Raw genomic sequence first — 23,405 nt, forward strand, 5'->3', positions numbered from 1 at the left:
GTAGGTGTTAGTGTTGTGTATTGTGGTGTAGTGTAGGTGTTAGTGTGGTGTGTAGTGTTGTGTATTGTGGTGTAGTGTAGGTGTTAGTGTGGTGTGTAGTGTAGTGTATTGTGGTGTGTAGTGTAGGTGTTAGTGTGGTGTGTAGTGTATTGTGGTGTGTAGTGTAGGTTTTGGTGTGGTGTGTAGTGTATGTGTAGTGTGTATGTGTAGTGTGTAGTGTAGGTGTCATGTAGATGTAGTGTAAGTGTAGTGTTTAGGTGTAGTGTAGGTGTAGTGTGTAGTGTGTGTGTGGTGTAGGTGTAGTGTAGGTTTAGCGTAGGTGTAGTGTAGGTGTAGTAATGTATAATGTATAGTGTATAATTTATAGTGTATAGTGTATAATGTATAGTGTATAGTGTAGTTTAATGTCTCACCCTTTCCTCTTGGCTGTCCTCTGTCTCCTCCTCTCTGTCCAGGGCAGATAGGACATAGTGTATAATGTATAGTGTATAGTGTAGTTTAATGTCTCACCCTTTCCTCTTGGCTGTCCTCTGTCTCATCCTCTCTGTCCAGGGCAGAGAGAGCGTTATGGACCCGGGCCAGCCGGCCACACAGAGACAGCAGAAGGTTGACTATCTTATCCATGTCCCCGATGAGCATCTTGTACTTCTCCCTCTCGTTGGGCTTACAGCGCTCCTGAACCAGGCTCTCCATGTGGCCCCCTAGAGCCCGGAACCTCCTCTGCTCCTCCGCCAGAACCTCCTTCTCCTCTCGCAAGGAGGTAACGCTCAGAGTCAGGGCCTGGAGTAGCTCCACCTAGTGGACGGGAGAAGTTAGCAACAACGGTGTATTGTGTCTATTGTGTCTCCACATCTCTTCCACCAGACATCTCCTGGATCCCTGAGGACCATAGGTTGGATGGGCATTTATCTTTCATTTTCCTTACTTTTATATCAATCAGTTAATTGTATTGTATTGCCTTTGATTTGATCTGATAAAAAAAATTGTTTGCAAAAAAAAACATTAAAAAAATGCATTTAAGGTAAATTCAGACCTTCTTCTGATTGAAGTCTGTCTCATCCTCATCCAGATCTGTGTCCACCTCGCCTCCTCTTCCTCCTCCTGCTCCTCCTCCTGCTCCTCCTCCTCCCTCTGTTCTCTGCAGCAGATTGGGTCCTATAGAACAGACACCATCTTGACTTCTACAAGAAGAAAGAAAATTATGTTTTATTGTCACATACACAAGAAAGGTGCAGTGAAATATGTTGTTTTACTGGGTCAGACATAGTAGTACAGCACCCCATGGAACAGAGACATAAAGAATGTAGCAACAGTTAGCATTACTACCACTTGAATAGACTGACACATTACATCTTGAAACTCATGACCGAAACTGACACATACTGTAAAACAAGCAGTCAGCAACAAGCACTAGTCTGTTGAATAGTGTGTCTGAATGCCAAAATAATTAGTATGGTATTCTGGGTGTGTGCATGTGTGTTATTTGGGTGAAACTCACACACACACGCACACGCACACGCACACACACACACACACACACACACACACACACACACACACACACACACACACACACACACACACACACACACACACACACAACACACAACACTGTAAGGAATGTGCTGTGGCTGGTTTGTTTTCATGACTGGCCTATTTGGCAGGATGGATAGGCAGAATAGAATGTTTTAGACAGAACGACATTCAACAGTAGAATCAGGTTACACCCACCTCTGACACCGAGGATTCTAACAACCCAACTGTCCTCTGGTTCTATTTTAAAATAATACATTTCATATTTATACATATTACCTATACAAATTCTCAAGTTATTTTCCAAATACTCAAAAATCCAGCTGAGATTTTGTAGAATATATACCATCTTGGGTTGAAAATAATAAACCTCCAGGAGGGTTTCTCTCCAGGAACAGGGTTGGAGTTAAAACCTACAGGAGGGTCTCTCTCCAGGAACAGGGTAGGAGTTCAAATCAAATCAAATCAAATTTTATTTGTCACATACACATGGTTAGCAGATGTTAATACGAGTGTAGCGAAATGCTTGTGCTTCTAGTTCCGACAATGCAGTAATAACCAACAAGTAATTTAACTAACAATTCCTAAACTACTGTCTTATACACAGTGTAAGGGGATAAAGAATATGTACATAAGGATATATGAATGAGTGATGGTACAGAGCAGCATAGGCAAGATACAGTAGATGGTATCGAGTACAGTATATACATATGAGATGAGTATGTAAACAAAGTGGCATAGTTAAAGTGGCTAGTGATACATGTATTACATAGGATGCAGTCGATGATATAGAGTACAGTATATACGTATGCATATGAGATGAATAATGTAGGGTAAGTAACATTATATAAGGTAGCATTGTTTAAAGTGGCTAGTGATATATTTACATCATTTCCCATCAATTCCCATTATTAAAGTGGCTGGAGTTGAGTCAGTGTCAGTGTGTTGGCAGCAGCCACTCAATGTTAGTGGTGGCTGTTTAACAGTCTGATGGCCTTGAGATAGAAGCTGTTTTTCAGTCTCTCGGTCCCAGCTTTGATGCACCTGTACTGACCTCGCCTTCTGGATGATAGCGGGGTGAACAGGCAGTGGCTCGGGTGGTTGATGTCCTTGATGATCTTTATGGCCTTCCTGTAACATCGGGTGGTGTAGGTGTCCTGGAGGGCAGGTAGTTTGCCCCCGGTGATGCGTTGTGCAGACCTCACTACCCTCTGGAGAGCCTTACGGTTGAGGGCGGAGCAGTTGCCGTACCAGGCGGTGATACAGCCCGCCAGGATGCTCTCGATTGTGCATCTGTAGAAGTTTGTGAGTGCTTTTGGTGGCGCTGCTGCGCCTTCTTCACGATGCTGTCTGTGTGAGTGGACCAATTCAGTTTGTCTGTGATGTGTATGCCGAGGAACTTAAAACTTGCTACCCTCTCCACTACTGTTCCATCGATGTGGATAGGGGGGTGTTCCCTCTGCTGTTTCCTGAAGTCCACAATCATCTCCTTAGTTTTGTTGACGTTGAGTGTGAGGTTATTTTCCTGACACCACACTCCGAGGGCCCTAACCTCCTCCCTGTAGGCCGTCTCGTCGTTGTTGGTAATCAAGCCTACCACTGTTGTGTCGTCCGCAAACTTGATGATTGAGTTGGAGGCGTGCATGGCCACGCAGTCGTGGGTGAACAGGGAGTACAGGAGAGGGCTCAGAACGCACCCTTGTGGGGCCCCAGTGTTGAGGATCAGCGGGGAGGAGATGTTGTTACCTACCCTCACCACCTGGGGGCGGCCCGTCAGGAAGTCCAGTACCCAGTTGCACAGGGCGGGGTCGAGACCCAGGGTCTCGAGCTTGATGACGAGCTTGGAGGGTACTATGGTGTTGAATGCCGAGCTGTAGTCGATGAACAGCATTCTCACATAGGTATTCCTCTTGTCCAGATGGGTTAGGGCAGTGTGCAGTGTGGTTGAGATTGCATTGTCTGTGGACCTATTTGGGCGGTAAGCAAATTGGAGTGGGTCTAGGGTGTCCGGTAGGGTGGAGGTGATATGGTCCTTGACTAGTCTCTCAAAGCACTTCATGATGATGGAAGTGAGTGCTACGGGGCGGTAGTCGTTTAGCTCAGTTACCTTAGCTTTCTTGGGAACAGGAACAATGGTGGCCCTCTTGAAGCATGTGGGAACAGCAGACTGGTATAGGGATTGATTGAATATGTCCGTAAACACACCGGCCAGCTGGTCTGCGCATGCTCTGAGGGCGCGGCTGGGGATGCCGTCTGGGCCTGCAGCCCTGCGAGGGTTAACACGTTTAAATGTTTTACTCACCTCGGCTGCAGTGAAGGAGAGACCGCATGTTTTCGTTGCAGGCCGTGTCAGTGGCACTGTATTGTCCTCAAAGTGGTCAAAAAAGTTATTTAGTCTGCCTGGGAGCAAGACATCCTGGTCCGTGACTGTGCTGGATTTCTTCCTGTAGTCCGTGATTGACTGTAGACCCTGCCACATACCTCTTGTGTCTGAGCCGTTGAATTGAGATTCTACTTTGTCTCTGTACTGACGCTTAGCTTGTTTGATAGCCTTGCGGAGGGAATAGCTGCACTGTTTGTATTCGTTCATGTTACCAGACACCTTGCCCTGATTAAAAGCAGTGGTTCGCGCTTTCAGTTTCACGCGAATGCTGCCATCAATCCACGGTTTCTGGTTAGGGAATGTTTTAATCGTTGCTATGGGAACGACATTTTCAACGCACGTTCTAATGAACTCGCACACCAAATCAGCGTATTCGTCAATGTTGTTATCTGACGCAATACGAAACATGTCCCAGTCCACGTGATGGAAGCAGTCGTGGAGAGTGGAGTCAGCTTGGTCGGACCAGCGTTGGACAGACCTCAGCGTGGGAGCCTCTAGTTTTAGTTTCTGTCTGTAGGCAGGGATCAGCAAAATGGAGTCGTGGTCAGCTTTTCCGAAAGGGGGGCGGGGCAGGGCCTTATATGCGTCGCGGAAGTTAGAGTAACAGTGATCCAAGGTTTTTCCACCCCTGGTTGCGCAATCGATATGCTGATAAAATTTAGGGAGTCTTGTTTTCAGATTAGCCTTGTTAAAATCCCCAGCAACGATGAATGCAGCCTCCGGATAAATGGTTTCCAGTTTGCAAAGAGTTAAATAAAGTTCGTTCAGAGCCATCGATGTGTCTGCTTGGGGGGGGGGGTATATACGGCTGTGATTATAATCGAAGAGAATTCTCTTGGTAGATAATGTGGTCTACATTTGATTGTGAGGAATTCTAAATCAGGTGAACAGAAGGATTTGAGTTCCTGTATGTTTCTTTCATCACACCATGTCTCGTTAGCCATAAGGCATACGCCCCCGCCCCTCTTCTTACCAGAAAGATGTTTGTTTCTGTCGGCGCGATGCGTGGAGAAACCCGTTGGCTGCACCACTTCAGATAGCGTCTCTCCAGTGAGCCATGTTTCCGTGAAGCACAGAACGTTACAGTCTCTGATGTCCCTCTGGAATGCTACCCTTGCTCGGATTTCATCAACCTTGAGGTCAAGAGACTGGACATTGGCAAGAAGAATGCTAGGGAGTGGTGCACGGTGTGCCCGTCTCCGGAGTCTGACCAGAAGACCGCCTCGTTTCCCTCTTTTTCGGAGTCGTTTTTTTGGGTCACTGCATGCGATCCATTCCGTTGTCCTGTTTGTAAGGCAGAACACAGGATCCGCGTCGCGAAAAACATATTATTGGCCGTACTGATGGTGAGTTGACGCTGATCTTATATTCAGTAGTTCTTCTCGACTGTATGTAATGAAACCTAAGATGACCTGGGGTACTAATGTAAGAAATAACACGTAAAAAAAAACAAAAAAACTGCATAGTTCCTAGGAACGCGAAGCATGGCGGCCATCTCTGTCGGCGCCGGAAGTATCAAAACCTACAGGAGGGTATCTCTACAGGAACAGGTTAGGAGTTAAAACCTACAGGAGGGTAGCTCTCCAGGAACAGGGTTGGAGTTAAAACCTACAGGAGGGTTTCTCTCCAGGAACAGGGTTGGAGTTAAAACCTACAGGAGGGTATCTCTACAGGAACAGGGTTGGAGTTAAATCCTACAGGAGGGTTTCTCTCCAGGAACAGGGTTGGAGTTAAAACCTACAGGAGGGTATCTCTCCAGGAACAGGGTTGGAGTTAAAACCTACAGGAGGGTTTCTCTCCAGGAACAGGGTTGGAGTTAAAACCTACAGGAGGGTCTCTCTCCAGGAACAGGGTTGGAGTTAAATCCTACAGGAGGGTTTCTCTCCAGGAACAGGGTTGGAGTTAAAACCTACAGGAGGGTATCTCTCCAGGAACAGGGTTGGAGTTAAAACCTACAGGAGGGTTTCTCTCCAGGAACAGGGTTGGAGTTAAAACCTACAGGAGGGTTTCTCTCCAGGAACAGGGTTGGAGTTAAAACCTACAGGAGGGTTTCTCTCCAGGAACAGGGTTGGAGTTAAAACCTACAGGAGGGTAGCTCTACAGGAACAGGGTTGGAGTTAAAACCTACAGGAGGGTTTCTCTCCAGGAACAGGGTTGGAGTTAAAACCTACAGGAGGGTTTCTCTCCAGGAACAGGGTTGGAGTTAAAACCTACAGGAGGGTTTCTCTCCAGGAACAGAGTTAGAGTTAAAACCTACAGGAGGGTCTCTCTCCAGGAAAAGGGTTGGAGTTAAAACCTACAGGAGGGTTTCTCTCCAGGAACAGAGTTGGAGTTAAAACCTACAGGAGGGTCTCTCTCCAGGAAAAGGGTTGGAGTTAAAACCTACAGGAGGGTCTCTCTCCAGGAAAAGGGTTGGAGTTAAAACCTACAGGAGGGTCTCTCTCCAGGAAAAGGGTTGGAGTTAAAACCTACAGGAGGGTCTCTCTCCAGGAAAAGGGTTGGAGTTAAAACCTACAGGAGGGTCTCTCTCCAGGAACAGGGTTGGAGTTAAAACCTACAGGAGGGTCTCTCTCCAGGAACAGGGTTGGAGTTAAAACCTACAGGAGGGTCTCTCTCCAGGAACAGGGTTGGAGTTAAAACCTACAGGAGGGTTTCTCTCCAGGAACAGGGTTGGAGTTAAAACCTACAGGAGGGTAGCTCTCCAGGAACAGGGTTGGAGTTAAAACCTACAGGAGGGTAGCTCTCCAGGAACAGGGTTGGAGTTAAAACCTACAGGAGGGTTTCTCTCCAGGAACAGGGTTGGAGTTAAAACCTACAGGAGGGTATCTCTCCAGGAACAGGGTTGGAGTTAAAACCTACAGGAGGGTTTCTCTCCAGGAACAGGGTTGGAGTTAAAACCTACAGGAGGGTTTCTCTCCAGGAACAGGGTTGGAGTTAAAACCTACAGGAGGGTTTCTCTCCAGGAACAGGGTTGGAGTTAAAACCTACAGGAGGGTAGCTCTACAGGAACAGGGTTGGAGTTAAAACCTACAGGAGGGTTTCTCTCCAGGAACAGGGTTGGAGTTAAAACCTACAGGAGGGTTTCTCTCCAGGAACAGGGTTGGAGTTAAAACCTACAGGAGGGTTTCTCTCCAGGAACAGAGTTGGAGTTAAAACCTACAGGAGGGTCTCTCTCCAGGAAAAGGGTTGGAGTTAAAACCTACAGGAGGGTTTCTCTCCAGGAACAGAGTTGGAGTTAAAACCTACAGGAGGGTCTCTCTCCAGGAAAAGGGTTGGAGTTAAAACCTACAGGAGGGTCTCTCTCCAGGAAAAGGGTTGGAGTTAAAACCTACAGGAGGGTCTCTCTCCAGGAAAAGGGTTGGAGTTAAAACCTACAGGAGGGTCTCTCTCCAGGAAAAGGGTTGGAGTTAAAACCTACAGGAGGGTCTCTCTCCAGGAACAGGGTTGGAGTTAAAACCTACAGGAGGGTCTCTCTCCAGGAACAGGGTTGGAGTTAAAACCTACAGGAGGGTAGCTCTCCAGGAACAGGGTTGGAGTTAAAACCTACAGGAGGGTTTCTCTCCAGGAACAGGGTTGGAGTTAAAACCTACAGGAGGGTAGCTCTCCAGGAACAGGGTTGGAGTTAAAACCTACAGGAGGGTAGCTCTCCAGGAACAGGGTTGGAGTTAAAACCTACAGGAGGGTTTCTCTCCAGGAACAGAGTTGGAGTTAAAACCTACAGGAGGGTCTCTCTCCAGGAAAAGGGTTGGAGTTAAAACCTACAGGAGGGTTTCTCTCCAGGAACAGAGTTGGAGTTAAAACCTACAGGAGGGTCTCTCTCCAGGAAAAGGGTTGGAGTTAAAACCTACAGGAGGGTCTCTCTCCAGGAAAAGGGTTGGAGTTAAAACCTACAGGAGGGTCTCTCTCCAGGAAAAGGGTTGGAGTTAAAACCTACAGGAGGGTCTCTCTCCAGGAACAGAGTTGGAGTTAAAACCTACAGGAGGGTCTCTCTCCAGGAACAGGGTTGGAGTTAAAACCTACAGGAGGGTCTCTCTCCAGGAACAGGGTTGGAGTTAAAACCTACAGGAGGGTTTCTCTCCAGGAACAGGGTTGGAGTTAAAACCTACAGGAGGGTAGCTCTCCAGGAACAGGGTTGGAGTTAAAACCTACAGGAGGGTAGCTCTCCAGGAACAGGGTTGGAGTTAAAACCTACAGGAGGGTAGCTCTCCAGGAACAGGGTTGGAGTTAAAACCTACAGGAGGGTCTCTCTCCAGGAACAGGGTTGGAGTTAAAACCTACAGGAGGGTCTCTCTCCGGGAACAGGGTTGGAGTTAAAACCTACAGGAGGGTAGCTCTCCAGGAACAGGGTTGGAGCCCTGGTTTACAGTAGAGGATCAGAACCTTTTTGCATGTACAAAAAGCATGGTCACGTTTTGTTCTACAAGCTGCTATGTTAATTCATGTCAGTAGACGGCAGTGCTGCTCAGCCTCCACCAAGAGACAGTACGATCTGATGTTACCTAGCTCTAACATGGAGAGAGAGAGACAGTATGATCTGATGTTACCTAGCTCTAACATGGAGAGACAGACAGTATGATCTGATGTTACCTAGCTCTAACATGGAGAGACAGACAGTATGATCTGATGTTACCTAGCTCTAACATGGAGACAGACAGACAGTATGATCTGATGTTACCTAGCTCTAACATGGAAAGAGAGACAGTATGATCTGATGTTACCTAGCTCTAACATGGAGAGACAGACAGTATGATCTGATGTTACCTAGCTCTAACATGGAGAGACAGACAGTATGATCTGATGTTACCTAGCTCTAACATGGAGAGAGACAGTATGATCTGATGTTACCTAGCTCTAACATGGAGAGAGACAGTATGAGCTGATGTTACCTAACTCTAACATAGAGACAGACAGTATGATCTGATGTTACCTAGCTCTAACATGGAGAGAGAGACAGTATGATCTGATGTTACCTAGCTCTAACATGGAGAGAGAGACAGTATGATCTGATGTTACCTAGCTCTAACATGGAGAGACAGACAGTATGATCTGATGTTACCTAGCTCTAACATGGAGAGACAGACAGTATGATCTGATGTTACCTAGCTCTAACATAGAGACAGACAGTATGATCTGATGTTACCTAGCTCTAACATGGAGAGAGAGAGACAGACAGTATGATCTGATGTTACCTAGCTCTAACATAGAGAGAGAGAGACAGACAGTATGATCTGATGTTACCTAGCTCTAACATGGAGAGAGAGAGACAGACAGTATGATCTGATGTTACCTAGCTCTAACATGGAGAGAGAGACAGTATGATCTGATGTTACCTAGCTCTAACATGGAGAGAGAGACAGTATGATCTGATGTTACCTAGCTCTAACATGGAGAGAGAGACAGTATGATCTGATGTTTCCTAGCTCTAACATGGAGAGAGAGACAGTATGATCTGATGTTACCTAGCTCTAACATGGAGAGAGAGAGAGACAGTATGATCTGATGTTACCTAGCTCTAACATGGAGAGAGAGACAGTATGATCTGATGTTACCTAGCTCTAACATGGAGAGAGAGACAGTATGATCTGATGTTACCTAGCTCTAACATGGAGAGAGAGACAGTATGATCTGATGTTACCTAGCTCTAACATGGAGAGAGAGACAGTATGATCTGATGTTACCTAGCTCTAACATGGAGAGAGAGACAGTATGATCTGATGTTACCTAGCTCTAACATGGAGAGAGAGACAGTATGATCTGATGTTACCTAGCTCTAACATGGAGAGAGAGAGACAGTATGATCTGATGTTACCTAGCTCTAACATGGAGAGAGAGACAGTATGATCTGATGTTACCTAGCTCTAACATGGAGAGAGAGACAGTATGATCTGATGTTACCTAGCTCTAACATGGAGAGAGAGAGACAGTATGATCTGATGTTACCTAGCTCTAACATGGAGAGAGAGACAGTATGATCTGATGTTACCTAGCTCTAACATGGAGAGAGAGAGTATGATCTGATGTTACCTAGCTCTAACATGGAGAGACAGACAGTATGATCTGATGTTACCTAGCTCTAACATGGAGAGAGAGACAGTATGATCTGATGTTACCTAGCTCTAACATGGAGAGAGAGACAGTATGATCTGATGTTACCTAGCTCTAACATGGAGAGAGAGACAGTATGATCTGATGTTACCTAGCTCTAACATGGAGAGAGAGAGAGACAGTATGATCTGATGTTACCTAGCTCTAACATGGAGAGAGAGAGACAGTATGATCTGATGTTACCTAGCTCTAACATGGAGAGAGAGAGACAGTATGATCTGATGTTACCTAGCTCTAACATGGAGAGAGAGACAGTATGATCTGATGTTACCTAGCTCTAACATAGAGAGAGAGACAGTATGATCTGATGTTACCTAGCTCTAACATGGAGAGAGAGACAGTATGATCTGATGTTACCTAGCTCTAACATAGAGAGAGAGACAGACAGTATGATCTGATGTTACCTAGCTCTAACATGGAGAGAGAGACAGTACGATCTGATGTTACCTAGCTCTAACATGGAGAGACAGACAGTATGATCTAATGTTACCTCGCTCTAACATGGAGAGAAAGACAGACAGTATGATCTGATGTTACCTAGCTCTAACATGGAGAGAGAGACAGTACGATCTGATGTTACCTAGCTCTAACATGGAGAGACAGACAGTATGATCTGATGTTACCTAGCTCTAACATGGAGAGAGAGACAGTATGATCTGATGTTACCTAGCTCTAACATGGAGAGAGAGACAGTATGATCTGATGTTACCTAGCTCTAACATGGAGAGACAGACAGTATGATCTGATGTTACCTAGCTCTAACATGGAGAGAGACAGTATGATCTGATGTTACCTAGCTCTAACATGGAGAGAGAGACAGTATGATCTGATGTTACCTAGCTCTAACATGGAGAGAGACAGTATGATCTGATGTTACCTAGCTCTAACATGGAGAGACAGTATGATCTGATGTTACCTAGCTCTAACATGGAGAGAGAGACAGTACGATCTGATGTTACCTAGCTCTAACATGGAGAGAGAGAGACAGTACGATCTGATGTTACCTAGCTCTAACATGGAGACAGACAGTATGATCTGATGTTACCTAGCTCTAACATGGAGAGAGAGAGACAGTATGATCTAATGTTACCTAGCTCTAACATGGAGAGAGAGACAGTATGATCTGATGTTACCTAGCTCTAACATGGAGAGAGAGAGACAGTACGATCTGATGTTACCTAGCTCTAACATGGAGACAGACAGTATGATCTGATGTTACCTAGCTCTAACATGGAGAGAGAGACAGTATGATCTGATGTTACCTAGCTCTAACATGGAGAGACAGACAGTATGATCTGATGTTACCTAGCTCTAACATGGAGAGAGACAGACAGTATGATCTGATGTTACCTAGCTCTAACATGGAGAGACAGACAGTATGATCTAATGTTACCTAGCTCTAACATGGAGAGAGAGACAGTATGATCTGATGTTACCTAGCTCTAACATGGAGAGAGAGACAGTATGATCTGATGTTACCTAGCTCTAACATGGAGAGAGAGACAGTATGATCTGATGTTACCTAGCTCTAACATGGAGAGAGAGACAGTATGATCTGATGTTACCTAGCTCTAACATGGAGACAGACAGTATGATCTGATGTTACCTAGCTCTAACATGGAGAGAGACAGTATGATCTGATGTTACCTAGCTCTAACATGGAGAGAGAGACAGTATGATCTGATGTTACCTCGCTCTAACATGGAGAGACAGTATGATCTGATGTTACCTAGCTCTAACATGGAGAGAGACAGTATGATCTGATGTTACCTAGCTCTAACATGGAGAGAGACAGTATGATCTGATGTTACCTAGCTCTAACATGGAGAGAGAGAGACAGTATGATCTGATGTTACCTAGCTCTAACATGGAGAGAGAGACAGTATGATCTGATGTTACCTAGCTCTAACATGGAGAGAGAGAGAGACAGTATGATCTGATGTTACCTAGCTCTAACATGGAGAGAGAGACAGACAGTATGATCTGATGTTACCTAGCTCTAACATGGAGAGTCAGACAGTATGATCTGATGTTACCTAGCTCTAACATGGAGAGAGAGACAGTATGATCTGATGTTACCTAGCTCTAACATGGAGAGAGAGACAGTATGATCTGATGTTACCTAGCTCTAACATGGAGAGAGAGACAGTATGATCTGATGTTACCTAGCTCTAACATGGAGAGAGACAGACAGTATGATCTGATGTTACCTAGCTCTAACATAGAGAGGGAGACAGTATGATCTGATGTTACCTAGCTCTAACATGGAGAGAGAGACAGTATGATCTGATGTTACCTAGCTCTAACATGGAGAGACAGACAGTATGATCTGATGTTACCTAGCTCTAACATGGAGAGACAGACAGTATGATCTGATGTTACCTAGCTCTAACATAGAGAGAGAGACAGACAGTATGATCTGATGTTACCTAGCTCTAACATGGAGAGACAGACAGTATGATCTGATGTTACCTAGCTCTAACATAGAGAGAGACAGTATGATCTGATGTTACCTAGCTCTAACATGGAGAGGGAGACAGACAGTATGATCTGATGTTACCTCGCTCTAACATGGAGAGAGAGAGAGACAGTATGATCTGATGTTACCTAGCTCTAACATGGAGAGAGAGACAGTATGATCTGATGTTACCTAGCTCTAACATGGAGAGAGAGACAGTATGATCTGATGTTACCTAGCTCTAACATGGAGAGAGAGACAGTATGATCTGATGTTACCTAGCTCTAACATGGAGAGAGAGACAGTATGATCTGATGTTACCTAGCTCTAACATGGAGAGAGAGACAGTATGATCTGATGTTACCTAGCTCTAATATGGAGAGAGAGAGACAGACAGTATGATCTGATGTTACCTAGCTCTAACATGGAGAGAGAGACAGTATGATCTGATGTTACCTAGCTCTAACATGGAGAGACAGACAGACAGTACGATCTGATGTTACCTAGCTCTAACATGGAGAGAGAGACAGACAGTATGATCTGATGTTACCTAGCTCTAACATGGAGAGACAGACAGTATGATCTGATGTTACCTCGCTCTAACATGGAGAGAGAGAGAGACAGTATGATCTGATGTTACCTAGCTCTAACATGGAGAGAGAGACAGTATGATCTGATGTTACCTAGCTCTAACATGGAGAGAGAGACAGACAGTATGATCTGATGTTACCTAGCTCTAACATGGAGAGAGAGACAGTATGATCTGATGTTACCTAGCTCTAACATGGAGAGAGTGACAGTATGATCTGATGTTACCTAGCTCTAACATGGAGAGAGAGACAGACAGTATGATCTGATGTTACCTAGCTCTAACATGGAGAGAGAGACAGTATGATCTGATGTTACCTAGCTCTAACATGGAGAGAGAGACAGTACGATCTGATGTTACCTAGCTCTAACATGGAGAGAGAGACAGTACGATCTGATGTTACCTAGCTCTAACATGGAGAGAGAGACAGTATGATCTAATGTTACCTAGCTCTAACATAGAGAGAGAGACAGTACGATCTGATGTTACCTAGCTCTAACATGGAGAGAGAGACAGACAGTACGATCTGATGTTACCTCGCTCTAACATGGAGAGACAGACAGTATGATCTGATGTTACCTAGCTCTAACATGGAGAGACAGACAGTATGATCTGATGTTACCTAGCTCTAACATGGAGAGAGAGAGAGACAGTATGATCTGATGTTACCTAGCTCTAACATGGAGAGAGAGACAGTATGATCTGATGTTACCTAGCTCTAACATGGAGAGAGAGACAGTACGATCTGATGTTACCTAGCTCTAACAGGGAGAGAGAGACAGTATGATCTGATGTTACCTAGCTCTAACATGGAGAGAGAGACAGTATGATCTGATGTTACCTAGCTCTAACATGGAGAGACAGTATGATCTGATGTTACCTAGCTCTAACATGGAGAGAGAGACAGTATGATCTGATGTTACCTAGCTCTAACATGGAGAGACAGTATGATCTGATGTTACCTAGCTCTAACATGGAGAGACAGTATGATCTGATGTTACCTAGCTCTAACATGGAGAGACAGACAGTATGATCTGATGTTACCTAGCTCTAACATGGAGAGACAGTATGATCTGATGTTACCTAGCTCTAACATGGAGAGAGAGACAGACAGTATGATCTGATGTTACCTAGCTCTAACATGGAGAGAGAGACAGTATGATCTGATGTTACCTAGCTCTAACATAGAGAGAGAGACAGTATGATCTGATGTTACCTAGCTCTAACATGGAGAGAGAGTATGATCTGATGTTACCTAGCTCTAACATGGAGAGACAGTATGATCTGATGTTACCTAGCTCTAACATGGAGAGACAGTATGATCTGATGTTACCTAGCTCTAACATAGAGACAGACAGACAGTATGATCTGATGTTACCTAGCTCTAACATAGAGACAGACAGTATGATCTGATGTTACCTAGCTCTAACATAGAGACAGACAGACAGTATGATCTGATGTTACCTAGCTCTAACATGGAGAGAGAGACAGACAGTATGATCTGATGTTACCTAGCTCTAACATGGAGACAGACAGTATGATCTGATGTTACCTAGCTCTAACATGGAGAGAGACAGACAGTATGATCTGATGTTACCTAGCTCTAACATAGAGACAGATAGTATGATCTGATGTTACCTAGCTCTAACATAGAGACAGACAGTATGATCTGATGTTACCTAGCTCTAACATAGAGACAGTATGATCTGATGTTACCTAGCTCTAACATGGAGAGAGAGACAGTATGATCTGATGTTACCTAGCTCTAACATAGAGACAGTATGATCTGATGTTACCTAGCTCTAACATAGAGAGAGAGACAGTATGATCTGATGTTACCTAGCTCTAACATAGAGACAGTATGATCTGATGTTACCTAGCTCTAACATAGAGAGAGAGACAGTATGATCTGATGTTACCTAGCTCTAACATGGAGAGACAGACAGTATGATCTGATGTTACCTAGCTCTAACATAGAGACAGATAGACAGTATGATCTGATGTTACCTAGCTCTAACATGGAGAGAGAGACAGTATGACCTGATGTTACCTAGCTCTAACATAGAGACAGATAGACAGTATGATCTGATGTTACCTAGCTCTAACATAGAGACAGACAGTATGATCTGATGTTACCTAGCTCTAACATAGAGACAGATAGACAGTATGATCTGATGTTACCTAGCTCTAACATAGAGACAGATAGACAGTATGATCTGATGTTACCTAGCTCTAACATAGAGATAGTATGATCTGATGTTACCTAGCTCTAACATAGAGACAGATAGACAGTCTGATCTGATGTTACCTAGCTCTAACATAGAGACAGATAGACAGTCTGATCTGATGTTACCTAGCTCTAACATAGACAGACAGACAGTATGATCTGATGTTACCTAGCTCTAACATGGAGAGAGAGACAGTATGATCTGATGTTACCTAGCTCTAACATAGAGACAGACAGTATGATCTGATGTTACCTAGCTCTAACATGGAGAGAGAGACAGACAGTATGATCTGATGTTACCTAGCTCTAACATGGAGAGAGAGACAGTATGATCTGATGTTACCTAGCTCTAACATGGAGAGAGAGACAGTATGATCTGATGTTACCTAGCTCTAACATGGAGAGAGAGACAGACAGTATGATCTGATGTTACCTAGCTCTAACATGGAGAGAGAGACAGTATGATCTGATGTTACCTAGCTCTAACATGGAGAGAGAGACAGTACGATCTGATGTTACCTAGCTCTAACATGGAGAGAGAGACAGTACGATCTGATGTTACCTAGCTCTAACATGGAGAGAGAGACAGTATGATCTAATGTTACCTAGCTCTAACATAGAGAGAGAGACAGTACGATCTGATGTTACCTAGCTCTAACATGGAGAGAGAGACAGACAGTACGATCTGATGTTACCTCGCTCTAACATGGAGAGACAGACAGTATGATCTGATGTTACCTAGCTCTAACATGGAGAGACAGACAGTATGATCTGATGTTACCTAGCTCTAACATGGAGAGAGAGAGAGACAGTATGATCTGATGTTACCTAGCTCTAACATGGAGAGAGAGACAGTATGATCTGATGTTACCTAGCTCTAACATGGAGAGAGAGACAGTACGATCTGATGTTACCTAGCTCTAACAGGGAGAGAGAGACAGTATGATCTGATGTTACCTAGCTCTAACATGGAGAGAGAGACAGTATGATCTGATGTTACCTAGCTCTAACATAGAGAGAGAGACAGTATGATCTGATGTTACCTAGCTCTAACATGGAGAGAGAGTATGATCTGATGTTACCTAGCTCTAACATGGAGAGACAGTATGATCTGATGTTACCTAGCTCTAACATGGAGAGAGAGAGTATGATCTGATGTTACCTAGCTCTAACATGGAGAGACAGTATGATCTGATGTTACCTAGCTCTAACATGGAGAGAGAGACAGTATGATCTGATGTTACCTAGCTCTAACATGGAGAGACAGTATGATCTGATGTTACCTAGCTCTAACATGGAGAGACAGTATGATCTGATGTTACCTAGCTCTAACATGGAGAGACAGTATGATCTGATGTTACCTAGCTCTAACATAGAGACAGACAGACAGTATGATCTGATGTTACCTAGCTCTAACATAGAGACAGACAGTATGATCTGATGTTACCTAGCTCTAACATAGAGACAGACAGACAGTATGATCTGATGTTACCTAGCTCTAACATGGAGAGAGAGACAGACAGTATGATCTGATGTTACCTAGCTCTAACATGGAGACAGACAGTATGATCTGATGTTACCTAGCTCTAACATGGAGAAAGACAGACAGTATGATCTGATGTTACCTAGCTCTAACATAGAGACAGATAGTATGATCTGATGTTACCTAGCTCTAACATAGAGACAGACAGTATGATCTGATGTTACCTAGCTCTAACATAGAGACAGTATGATCTGATGTTACCTAGCTCTAACATGGAGAGAGAGACAGTATGATCTGATGTTACCTAGCTCTAACATAGAGACAGTATGATCTGATGTTACCTAGCTCTAACATAGAGAGAGAGACAGTATGATCTGATGTTACCTAGCTCTAACATAGAGACAGTATGATCTGATGTTACCTAGCTCTAACATAGAGAGAGAGACAGTATGATCTGATGTTACCTAGCTCTAACATGGAGAGACAGACAGTATGATCTGATGTTACCTAGCTCTAACATAGAGACAGATAGACAGTATGATCTGATGTTACCTAGCTCTAACATGGAGAGAGAGACAGTATGATCTGATGTTACCTAGCTCTAACATGGAGACAGATAGACAGTATGATCTGATGTTACCTAGCTCTAACATAGAGACAGACAGTATGATCTGATGTTACCTAGCTCTAACATAGAGACAGATAGACAGTATGATCTGATGTTACCTAGCTCTAACATAGAGACAGATAGACAGTATGATCTGATGTTACCTAGCTCTAACATAGAGATAGTATGATCTGATGTTACCTAGCTCTAACATAGAGACAGATAGACAGTCTGATCTGATGTTACCTAGCTCTAACATAGAGACAGATAGACAGTCTGATCTGATGTTACCTAGCTCTAACATAGACAGACAGACAGTATGATCTGATGTTACCTAGCTCTAACATGGAGAGAGAGACAGTATGATCTGATGTTACCTAGCTCTAACATGGAGAGAGAGACAGTCTGATCTGATGTTACCTAGCTCTAACATAGAGACAGACAGTATGATCTGATGTTACCTAGCTCTAACATAGAGACAGATAGACAGTATGATCTGATGTTACCTAGCTCTAACATGGAGAGACAGACAGTATGATCTGATGTTACCTAGCTCTAACATGGAGAGAGAGAGACAGTATGATCTGATGTTACCTAGCTCTAACATAGAGACAGATAGACAGTATGATCTGATGTTACCTAGCTCTAACATGGAGAGAGAGACAGTCTGATCTGATGTTACCTAGCTCTAACATAGAGACAGATAGACAGTATGATCTGATGTTACCTAGCTCTAACATGGAGACAGATAGACAGTATGATCTGATGTTACCTAGCTCTAACATAGAGACAGATAGACAGTATGATCTGATGTTACCTAGCTCTAACATGGAGACAGACAGACAGTATGATCTGATGTTACCTAGCTCTAACATAGAGACAGACAGACAGTATGATCTGATGTTACCTAGCTCTAACATAGAGATAGACAGACAGTATGATCTGATGTTACCTAGCTCTAACATAGAGACAGACAGACAGTATGATCTGATGTTACCTAGCTCTAACATAGAGACAGATAGAGAACTCTAGTTTACAGGATATCAGCAGTTTTTAACAGTCATCATTCCGTGGCGTCAGAGTCGACCGTTATCCCGTCTGTGTGAACCATTTCTCTCTAAACAATTTGTTCATCATGAAAACAAAACAGATGGACTTTAAAATATTTTTTTTTGCAATTTCACCTTGAAACCCCTGAGATGTGATATCCTTTCTCTTGTTTACCTAGCTTCTCTGATGTCACGGTCTATTTTAAAAGCGAAGAGTTCTCTTGTGATAACAGGTGTCTATAATAAACCGAGCCATAATGTTATCAGCCTCAACAAATGTCCTCTGTTCTGTCGTATCTCCTGGTAATGAACCCTGATCAAACAGTCTAACCTTTTATTTAGTTACATAACATGAATTAAACACACACACACACTAAGCACACACACGAATGCATGAACGCACACGCACACACACACACACACACTCACACTTCCTCATTCCCTCTGGATAACCAGACCTCCCTAAATCCCTCCCTCCCTTTCCTCCCCCCTCTCTGTCCCTCACCTGTCCTCCAGACAGGTGCTGGTCCTGCGGCGTTGCCACAGCAACCTCCCTCCCCCCGCGGGGAAGATCTCCTCCATTAGGTCCATGGTCCGACCTCCCTCTGCCCAGCTGTCCAGCATCGGGGTCAGGCTCTTATCCCCCCGGGACACCAGCTGTCTGGCCAGGGCCTCCACCCTCAGCTCCCCAGCAGACCTCTCCCTCCTGGCCGGGAGATGGTACTCTTGCCCCAGGCTTTCCTCACCGCTAGGCCCCTGCTGGGGCTCTGGGAAACTGCTGCTGAGGGTGGTGGGGGTCTCAGGCTGGGGCTCAGGGGTAAGGCTTGGCCTCGGAGAGACAGACAGGGGGATGGAGGGGGGGACTGTCTGACGGTAGGAGGGGAGAAATGGGAACTCACAGCTGCATGTACAGAAACACAAAAAGACAAGAGGTTCACAACACCGGATGGATAAATGGTCTACGTTTTGTTCAAAACTTTAACATTGATGATTAGAATATTTTCAGTGTTACTACGTTCCTTTACATTAGATAATATAAATATATAGTGCAGTGCTATGGCTCTCTGTAATCAATGCACCATTCAATATCACTGGCGTTTCATTATAACGTGTCACTGTTATTGTGCCATAATGTGTGTTGGTGGGAGCCAGTGGCGTGTACCTGTTGAGGTGCTGTAGCCCAGGTCCATGATGATTCTCCTCCTTCTCCTCTCTGTCCGGGAGTGAGGAGGGGGCAGGAGAGGGGGAGGCGGCGGGGGGAAGTACTCTGTGATGTCCGTCTCCCTGATTGGGAGCGGGGGAGGAATAGGGGAGGGAGGGGCCGGTTCCTGGAGGAAAACCTCGTCATAGTCCTGTAGTGAGACTGTGGGAGGGGCTAGGTGTGGAGCTACTTGTAGAGGTGAGGTCTCTTGCAGAGTGGACTCTGAGATGCGGAGGGAGAGCAGGGTGTGTGGTCTGTGAGAGGTTTTAAATGGGGGTGGTGGTGGGGAGGCTTTGGGTAGGACGAGGGGTGGGTTGGTCTTTGGTGTAACGGCTGAAGCTTGAGGGCAGGGCCCCTCTTTCTGTCTGGGAAAGTCTTTCAGGGTCTTCTCCTCTGAGGTGCTGGTGTCTAAGGAGCCCTGGTTCTGGCCCTGGGCCATGGCCTGCTGTAGATGTTCTGTGGGGCTTCTTCTGACCTCTGGGTGAACCTGGGCCTCTGGGGACATGGTCCCGAGTGTGGCGGTCTGCAGCAGAGTTGGGAAGGCTATGGCATCCAGGTTGGCCTGGCTCAACCTCTCATTGGCCTGAATGGATGAATGGATGGATGAATGGATGAATGGATGAATAAATTCATTAATACTTTATTTTCCTCATAGAGACATTTTTCTGGCAGCGACACAGGCATTCTTGGCAAACATGTAAATACATCAAAAGACAGACAACCTTCCAATTATATAAACCTTCCAATTTTATACAACCTTCCAATTATATAAAACCTCCAATTATATAAACCTTCCAATTATATAAAACCTCCAATTATATAAACCTTCCAATTATATAAACCTTTCAATTATATACAACCCTTCAATTATATAAACCTTCCAATTATATAAACCTTCCAATTACATACAACCCTCCAATTATATAAACCTTCCAATTATATACAACCCTTCAATTATATAAACCTTCCAAATATATAAACCCTCCAATTATATACAACCCTCCAATTATATAAACCCTCCAATTATATACAACCCTCCAATTATATACAACCCTCCAATTATATACAACCCTCCAATTATATACAACCCTCCAATTATATAAACCCTCCAATTATATACAACCCTCCAATTATATACAACCCTTCAATTATATAAACCTTCCAATTATATAAACCTTCCAATTATATACAACCCTCCAATTATATACAACCCTTCAATTATATAAACCTTCCAATTATATACAACCCTCCAATTATATACAACCCTCCAATTATATAAACCCTCCAATTATATACAACCCTTCAATTACATAAACCTTCCAATTATATACAACCCTTCAATTATATAAACCTTCCAATTATATACAACCCTTCAATTATATAAACCTTCCAATTATATACAACCCTCCAATTATATACAACCCTTCAATTATATAAACCTTCCAATTATATAAACCTTCCAATTATATAAACCTTCCAATTATATAAACCTTCCAATTATATAAACCTTCCAATTATATAAACCTTCCAATTATATACAACCCTTCAATTATATAAACCTTCCAATTATATAAACCTTCCAATTATATAAACCTTCCAATTATATAAACCTTCCAATTATATAAACCTTCCAATTATATAAACCTTCCAATTATATAAACCTTCCAATTATATAAACCTTCCAATTACATACAACCCGTCAATTATATAAACCTTCCAATTATATACAACCCTTCAATTATATAAACCTTCCAATTATATACAACCCTTCAATTATATAAACCTTCCAATTATATACAACCCTTCAATTATATAAACCTTCCAATTATATAAACCTTCCAATTATATAAACCTTCCAATTATATAAACCTTCCAATTATATAAACCTTCCAATTATATAAACCTTCCAATTATATAAACCTTCCAATTATATAAACCTTCCAATTATATAAACCTTCCAATTACATACAACCCTCCAATTATATAAACCTTCCAATTATATACAACCCTCCAATTATATAAACCTTCCAAATATATAAACCCTCCAATTATATACAACCCTCCAATTATATAAACCCTCCAATTATATACAACCCTCCAATTATATACAACCCTCCAATTATATACAACCCTCCAATTATATAAACCCTCCAATTATATACAACCCTCCAATTATATACAACCCTCCAATTATATAAACCCTCCAAGTATATAATGTCACGCCCTGGTCTTAGTATTTTGTGTTTTCTTTATTATTTTGGTCAGGCCAGGGTGTGACATGGGTTTATTATGTGGTGTGTTTTGTCTTGGTGTTTTGTAGGTGTTGAGATTGTGGCTTAGTTGGGTTTTCTAGAAAAGTCTATGGTTGCCTGAAGTGGTTCTCAATCAGAGGCAGGTGTTTATCGTTGTCTCTGATTGGGAACCATATTTAGGCAGCCATATTCTTTGAGTGTTTCGTGGGTGATTGTTCCTGTCTCTGTGTTAGTTTGCACCAGATTAGGCTGTTTAGGTATTCGTGTTACGTTTATTGTTTTCGTACTGTTCGTGTCCTTATTCATTAAACATGAATCTAAATAACCCACGCTGCATTTTGGTCCTCCTCTCTTTCACCCGAAGAAAACCGTAAAATATAAACCCTTTAAATATATAAACCCTTCAATTATACACAATACATATCCCAGGACATACTTCAGACAGAATGGATTACTTGCTCTTCAGTGTTTGACCTGTTATGTTATGTTGATGATGCTGGTCCTCTTTTGAATATCATAAATTGTGTTGTGACCCCTGTCAAATCTACTTCAAATCTACTCTTGAGTTGACTTGATTTTACAGACAGACAGACAGACAGATTGACATACCTGCCAGTCCAGGCTGATAGTAGGGCTGGTGCCTGGGGGGGAGAAGGGGCAGGGGAGACCTACAGAGGCAGCCAGGCTGGAGGCACTAAGGGCCCGCTGGCGGTCGGGGTTCTTCAGCCTCTCTCTCCTCATCACAGGGGTGTTGCTTTGGAACGGGCTTTGGGTCAGTAGTAAGTGGGTATCTGCACACTGGGACTGGGACATGGACTGGGACATGGACTGGGAGGCAGAGACCGGTCTGTCAGGATGCTGGTTGTCCATGGACCTGTAACAAACACAGAGGAGACACACACACACACGAATACGGACACACAAACAAAACTGATAAGTGTGTGAGCTTCAACATCTCTTTACCAACCATTTACTCCCCTGGTATGTATTAAGAGAATGGACCGTGAGAATATTATTAAGAGAATGGACCGTGAGGATATTATTAAGATAATGGACCGTGAGAATATTATTAAGAGAATGGACCGTGAGGATATTATTAAGATAATGGACCGTGAGGATATTATTAAGATAATGGACCATGAGAATATTATTAAGATAATGGACCGTGAGGATGTTATTAAGATAATGGACTGAGAGAATATTATTAAGATAATGGACCATGAGGATATTATTAAGATAATGGACCATGAGAATATTATTAAGAGAATGGACCGTGAAGATATTATGAAGATAATGGATCGTGAGGATATTATTAAGAGAATGGACCGTGTGGATATTATTAAGATAATGGACCGTGTGGATATTATTAAGATAATGGACTGTGAGGATATTATTAAGATAATGGACCCTGAGGATATTATTAAGATAATGGACCATGAGGATATTATTAAGATAATGGACCGTGAGGATATTATTAAGATAATGGACCATGAGGATATTATTAAGATAATGGACCAT

At 43.3% G+C, this 23,405-nt stretch overlaps 1 protein-coding gene across 1 annotated transcript in view; it reads right to left on the reverse strand.

Annotated features, from left to right (window-relative positions):
• The window catches only part of LOC135548067 (protein Shroom3-like), a 194,126-nt gene that overhangs the window by 8,246 nt on the left and 162,475 nt on the right, over window positions 1-23,405 (reverse strand). The window contains 6 exon segments of the mRNA XM_064977303.1: window positions 511-795; window positions 1,034-1,181; window positions 18,940-19,157; window positions 19,160-19,335; window positions 19,597-20,218; window positions 22,497-22,761. Of these exon segments, the coding sequence (XP_064833375.1) occupies window positions 511-795; window positions 1,034-1,181; window positions 18,940-19,157; window positions 19,160-19,335; window positions 19,597-20,218; window positions 22,497-22,761 (1,714 nt within the window).

This window comes from Oncorhynchus masou, chromosome 11 (assembly GCF_036934945.1).
Source record: "Oncorhynchus masou masou isolate Uvic2021 chromosome 11, UVic_Omas_1.1, whole genome shotgun sequence".
NCBI classification, from domain to species: domain Eukaryota; kingdom Metazoa; phylum Chordata; class Actinopteri; order Salmoniformes; family Salmonidae; genus Oncorhynchus; species Oncorhynchus masou.